The sequence below is a fragment of the Micropterus salmoides genome, unplaced genomic scaffold, assembly GCF_014851395.1.
Source record: "Micropterus salmoides isolate LMB-PRFRI ecotype aquatic unplaced genomic scaffold, ASM1485139v1 Ms_hic_scaffold_11, whole genome shotgun sequence".
Classification (NCBI taxonomy): Eukaryota; Metazoa; Chordata; class Actinopteri; order Centrarchiformes; family Centrarchidae; genus Micropterus; species Micropterus salmoides.
The window spans coordinates 5,996,590-6,003,635 of record NW_024040152.1 but is presented as its reverse complement, the minus strand read 5'-3'; the positions used below and the strand labels follow the sequence as shown (position 1 = coordinate 6,003,635).

The following is a 7,046-nucleotide window of genomic DNA, read 5'->3' as shown; positions in this document are numbered from 1 at the left end:
GCTTAAAACTACTGTGTACAGCTGTTTAGGGAAATTGCTGAGCCTTTGTTCTAAATTATATTATATTTGTGCCCCACAATTTAAAGATATTGTGTTCTGTAGAAATGAATAGGCTCAGGGCTGAGCACCATAGACAGGACAGGAAATTCAGAAGATATTAGATAGACAAACTAACTCATTGTTTGCTATGTTTCTTCATGGAAATATAGAATAAAGCCAGCCTTATCCTTTAACATAGCATTCGCAGAGGTACAGTAAAGTGAAAAAACCCACATATATAACAAATTAAGAGGAAGATCCTGCACTATTAGAGAGTTGCAGTTCTTATCACATCTCACTGTGGGTTACAATCTGCAGAGAAATCCATAAAATATATGCATATGCTGTGAGGAGTTCATTACAGGAATCTGAAGATGGAGCCTGAGGCGGCTCTCTCTCAACAGTTGGAATTCCACTGAGCTGCAGAGGAGTACAGGAAACTGGAGATGCCCTGGAAGTTTGAGAGGCGTACACAAAGCGACGAGGCCTTTGTGCCGATCTTAGGAATGTTCCGGCATCAACACTTTTAAAGACTCTTTGATGTGCAACGCTGTTTTACCCTCCTCTGACAATAACATGATCCTGATGGTTGTATATTTTGTTATGGTTCACCAGAGATGCAACATTACAAGGTAAATTTATTTAACTAATGTAGTTAAGGTCAGTTTTGTAGTAATTTCCTTTCTGGAGAAAAATATTGCACTACATCTTTCTGACAGCTGGAATCACTAGTTGTGTTAAGACTTCAACATGAGATAAATATTGTTGTTGGTGGTGCATTCTGGACGTGACATAAAATGGATTTCATCCAAAAAATAAAGCAAGAAAGGAGCGGCCTAAAGTATATATCTTTAAGTAGGTATCATTTGAAACAGAATGACATTAAGTGTAGAGTCTAGGTGTTTCACAGGTCAGGTAAACGAATGGCTGGAGCACTGTGACAGCTTGGTAACAAGTGTGATTTGGTCAGATTATATATGTTGTGTCTGTATATGTGTAATGAGATTTAGGAGTCCATTTATGAATGTTATCGGCTTAAGATGTAGATATGAAGCCCGGAGCATAAACTCTGGCCTGTTTGTTTGTGCCTTGTTCGCTCTTCTCTTGTAGCGTCTTCTAATTGGAAGACAGATCAGTCCACTTGGGCTGATTGAGAGCATTTAGCCCTGGTGCTCCAAGTCCCAAAAGTCAACAAAAGAGACTCTCCCTATGTGCACTGACTTGGTCTTGTAACATTTCCCCCCACCAACACCTGCACACCATATTTTCTACAGATCCAGTCAATTACACTACAGACTTTAATGCCGTCCACATCTCATCTCTTTTTGCAATTTAATTTGCATTTTTGTCATCTGATAAATATCTTAAATATAGGATAGAATTAAGACATCATCCATCCATCCATCCATCCATCCATCCATCCATCCATCCATCGTCAACCGCTTATCCTGCGTACAGAGTCGGGGGGGGCTGGAGCCAATCCCAGCTGACATCGGGTGAAAGGCGGGGTACACCCTGGACAGGTCCAAGTCAGAGATGTCAAATGAAAAAGTGAGAATCTTTTATCATTTTAACTATGAGGAGGTATAAAAGGTTTCCCTGAACCCTTCATATAGTCAAGCCTCTTGTGACCGAGCCTCTCTATGCATTTGACAGTTGGATCTTCATATCTTAACTTGTGGAATAAAAGCATGGCACACATCTTCTTGGAGGACGTCATCGCTTTTTCTCTCCCCATCATCAGTCTGGGGGCGCAGTGCAAAAATGCCGCAAGGTCTGCTGGTATCAGAGCTGGTTCATTGCAGGAAACAGGAGCCTCCTCTGTACAATGCTGCTTCATTAAGGGCTTCACTGATGCATGAGGTCGCAGACAGACAACCAGACTTGCATCTAAACTTCAGGACCTTTACAGCACTTCAGTCACGTTTTGATTAGGAATCGTTTCGGGCCAACACACCTAAATGTTCACAGTCGGGAGACAGCTGAAATTCCCATGAGCAAGACACTGCACATCTGTTGCTGCTGTTGGGGGTCTAATCTGTGACTTCAGGGTTGATGGCAAAAGGTAAATATATTTTGTTGGATTTCTGAATAAAACATAATTTTCTGAAATCCGCACTTACTTAGTAAAATAAGAAAAAAAAAAATTGTTCTCCCATATTTAGTGTTTTCAATAAGCAGTTTTAATGGAGTACAAATATATAAGCGCCCTCTTATTACACATTAGTGTTTAAGTCACTTTATCCAGTGGTAAAAGCAGTCCTTATGACACAATACAGTTTTATCAATAGCACCCCATGACAGTTTTGGGGACTTTCATCCTGCGATCATCAGTGATACAGCAGATCATGCTGCACTTTACTGCTTCTTGTGTATATTTGTTGTCAGAGTACAGAAAGCACATAAAAAAATGACTGTTTATGAATGACGACCAGGTAGAAACAGGATTAAATTGGGGAAATAATTACTATGGTGTCATCATGTTTTTAATTAGTTTTTCATCATAAACGGGGTAGGACGCAAGCAGGAATATCAGGGACAATCCCAGCATTGCACAAGTGTTACTGTGGTTAACAAATAAATAGCATAAATATATATTTGTTGCTTAGACAGATCACTTCCTTGACAGTTCATGATCAGCTGATGGATTTATCAGTTTATCTTTTGAATTGAAGCTAAAATAACATATCATATTCTGTGGCTGCTGTGCTTTGCTATCGCAACACAAAAAAAAGAAAGCACTAGACTCACTTCACCCTCTCAGGCAGTTTAGTCCACTTGCGTCATCCAGAGTTTGACTTCAGTCTTCACACTAGTCTAAAGTTGCCAAGTCGGAATCAAATGGGTTCAGTGTGAAAACTACTATTTGTCCTATCTGTTTACAAACGCCCAGTTTTTGTGGTAATACATATTGTAATTCAAATTCCCACAGTAATAACTTCACGTAGTGATACGGTCTGTTGATCCAGGTTGGAAATAATCATTTGTTATGCGAATGTACTGTACATGCATTTGGGGCCATGTCTCGCTTCTCAAAGTACTTGTGATACTTCCGGTGAACAACTTAGACTGAACCTAGATGGCTGTCAGCCTCAAACTTAAAGCAGTTATGGTGTCAGCACAGCACAATTCACATAAGTTATGATCCTCCATGTTTCTTTTGTGCTTTATTGAAGAGGACAAACATACTGGAAGGAATTTTTGTGACCATAAGTTGCAAAAAGTTTCAAAAACTGAATGCTTTAATTTGTCTACCTTCTCTAGATTTTAAATCAGAATCTCTTGGTTCCAGTAGGGGACTAACATTTTCTCAACAATGGTCTCATTTGTTTACAGCCATTTTAAAGCCCCTATGTGTTTTTATATGATTGTATGTGTTGATGTGCATCGTTGTGTCCATAGTAATATCACTAGGAGTCTCCAAAGCAAGAATGTTTAAAATCCAAAACATAGGGGCTTTAATTTCTGAAAAATCCAGCTGTACTAATTTGATGAAAAAAACTTACAAACAAAACAAACAATAAAAAAGTAAACCTACAGCAGCTTTATAATGTGTTCAGTCAATATGTAAATATTAATGATAAATGTTAAATATTTTTCTGTTTTAATATCTCAAACAACCAACTAATTCACTCTGTCATTTGGCACTGGTGCAACCCAACAAAATACTGGCCACTTTACCAACCACATATATTGTTAGAATAGACCACAACATCCGATTTGTGGTTGATTATAGTAAAGACTAGCTTTCATTGCCACAATCTGATTTTTTGCAGAAAGCTAAACAAAAGGAGCGAAGGGAAGTCTAGGATTCTGGGTTTGAGCCTGATGCAGTCTGGGTGCTAAAATTCAGAATATCTCTGCATTTGCTGCTTCAATTCTTTTTTGGAAGTTAATCTCTTGAAAGTCCCCAAAGTTTTCGCTGGGCAGCACTTAATCCTGGGAGTATCCCTTTAACCTTGCTGTAACTGATGAGATGGATTTAGAGCAGAATAAACACTGCCTCATCCCTGCAGCGTTCGTGAGTCTGGTAGAGGAGGTTCTCGGTTGGTGCTGCTTCCCTTCACGCCTGCAGAAGCTGTCCCACCAGGGCGGGACTCCTCTCCTGGATCAAAGCTGACATGATCTCAGCGACCTTCAACGCTGACCTCTCCCAACGCTCGGTGTCCTGAGAGAGAGAGAGAGAGAGGGGAGAAGGAGGAGGAGGAGAGACAGGGAGGTAATTTGTTAAAGAACATAAAATTACAGACAGACACGCTAGCAACATGCCACCTCGCTCATTACATGAGCTCAGTAGCAAGATCCTACAATAACAATCTAAGACATCTCCACGCAGATTCACATTTGTTCATGTTTATCTCTTCTCTCAATAGTCATGACTTCGTTTGAGTCATCCAAATATTTGTAGACCAGCTTTTAAGTTTATTGGGCTGCCAGCAGCATCCAGTTACTTTTAGCAGCCGGTTCAAACAAGCAGGAAACAAAGTTAAACCAGTCCCATGTTGTTCCACTTGCAGTAATGGCAACAGTATGAAACGGTCCTGTTAGGAAGGATTTATAACATCGATGGTTTGGCAAATGGTAAAAGTCGGCAAGGTTCCAAATTTAGCATCAGCTGCCATTTTCTTTAAAAATGACGACACTCATAAAAATACCCCAAATTCTCAACTTCCCACAAGGATGCTCCTGATGAGAGAATAATCGCGCACTACGTTCCTCTTCTAGTCAGCTGTAATGAGCTGCAATCGGAACTTACCACATTTAATTTGATTGTAAGAATCACAAAATCTGTCGAGGATTTTCGTGACTCCCGTGTTATTTTATGGCTCAATAAGCAGACGGAAGCAATTTTCTAAAGGAGGAGGGTGAAAAGTGCTGATGATTTAAGGCACTTTAACTTTCTTTTTTCTCCCAAATTTGTGTTAATGTCAAGTCGTCTGAAGCTTGTGAACCAATAAGGCCTACTTTAAGATTTATGGTGCATGACATTGGACAGATCTACACTTAACCACACATAAGACAAAAGGACATCATACATTTTCACATTCACACTGTTTTTAAACCTCACTGTTGTGGTAGTTTTGCTTTTGTGATTCCTCTCGTGTAACTCTTTCTTCTTTTTTTTCCCTCTGCAGACTGCCTGCACAATGCACTTTTAATGGTTTTCACTCCCCTGACTCCATTCCTTAGGCTACAGCGACTCCCTACTTTGATTTAGTTTCTTGATGAGGCCTAAGAATGACCTGTTTTCCATCTTTCAAAGGAGCTGCAGTTCAAGGAGCTTTACTTTGTTTTAACCACAGGCTTGTTCCTCAAATAGATTTATGCTCCATGCTCTACCTGGACTTTTTCATAAATGGATTGCAAACTTTAATAGGGCTTTTGGACAACGCTTTTGATGTAGCAGCATGCATGAGGGAGAAAATATGAAAAAGATTTTCATTTGCATGAAACTTTTAAAGTATATACCACTGAGAACACAAAAAGGGATGTATACCAAAAAGGGAAGAAAAAAAGAAAGGCCTGGGACAGATTTTGGTTTCTACAATGACCAAAGAGTTTAACATTCTATGCTCTGCATTCAAATAACTAAAACATTACACTTCTATGTTAAGTTTAAGGATAAGCCTGTTTTTATCTTTGATCTTATTTTCACAGTTTTGGTCACAACATTTTTACAATTTTATGCTCAGCCTAGTACTCCCCTATAGTTACTGTTAATACAACAAGCTTTTGCTTCACAACACATGATGTACAATGATAACGATGGCAGATTTACCATCTAAATCCATAGTAATTTATGACACAACGGGTCGAGGTAGACAAAAGCAGACTAGCTGAAGAGTGTTTATTTTGCCTGCTGAAATTAAATTAGCAATTGTAGATAGCTAGCTAATTAAACTATGTTAACTCCATGAGTTTAAATGTTTCCGGCTGAGTCTTAAATAAGCATTTGACAGTTACGTACATGATATCATGCTAAGAAACTGAGGTTAAAGCTACACGTCCCAGGTAAAAATGTAAGATCTCTCTAACATAACCTTTTTTGTCTGGTTAATATCGCTAACATGTATATTTTTTTCTTTATTTAACCCCCCCTCACAAGTGACATATGTGTTTCTGAGTAATGAGTTCTCTATACATAATCTGCTTCTATCTGATATTTTACATTAGATTACTATTAGATGCTATATACTATTCATTTAAATCAATCATGTACATTTTTCATAATAGTGCATGTGAATGAAAATAACAAAAGCACCAGCCAGCCACCGTCACTCCAACAGTGTGTTTGACGATCTGTCTGCTTGTGTGCCTGGATTTCTTTTGAGCGATGTCGCCATGCTCTCAGATCTCAGCAGTAGACCTTTTTTTTCTCCACAGCAGTCACTTTGACATGTCATAGCAGGAAAATCACAGGTGACATTAACGATGGCTCTGATCCATTTGGGTGTTCCAATAAGCCATGGCAGGAAGCCAGGATGTACAACACTAGGGGACTGGAACGGCACCACCTTATTGGAATTCAGCCTTTATTAATGTTATTTAGTTCCGCTATGAGATGTCAAAACGTATGCAGTGTTATTACTTTGGCGAGAACAACGTTATCAAAACAGACTAAACTTACGAAAACTTGATCCAAGTTGTAATAAACTGTAATTATCATTTAAACCGGGATTGGATCTGACATATTATTTTACCAGAACAACACAGACCAATCGGACACTTACTCTTCTGGGTCTATAACCAATTTTATCAGCCAGCTCTCAAAAGGCAGGTTTACTTAAGAGTGAAACAAAATCATTTAAGAAGGCTTTTCACAAAGCTTTTAATGTTTTAACATCCACAGAGAGGAGCACATAAATATATAATAAAATAACATCTCACTCAGATGACAAAACAACGATGATTTGTGATTTGGAACATTCTTCTTGACTTATCTTAAGATCTAGCTTCCAAATTGATTTGCATTACAACTATGTGTCAGCGGTTCAGAACATTTGGAG

The 7,046-nt window shown here is 38.8% G+C and overlaps 1 protein-coding gene across 2 annotated transcripts in view; it reads right to left on the bottom strand.

The window, feature by feature from the left end:
• Positions 1-2,199: 2,199 nt before the first annotated feature.
• Positions 2,200-7,046, bottom strand: part of crppa (CDP-L-ribitol pyrophosphorylase A) — a 47,659-nt gene continuing 42,812 nt past the window's right edge. For both annotated transcript variants that reach the window (XM_038710579.1, XM_038710577.1), the window contains one exon: positions 2,200-4,207. In XM_038710579.1, coding sequence (XP_038566507.1) covers positions 4,103-4,207 — 105 coding nt within the window. In that variant the 3' untranslated portion in view covers positions 2,200-4,102. The remainder of the gene's footprint in view (positions 4,208-7,046) is intronic.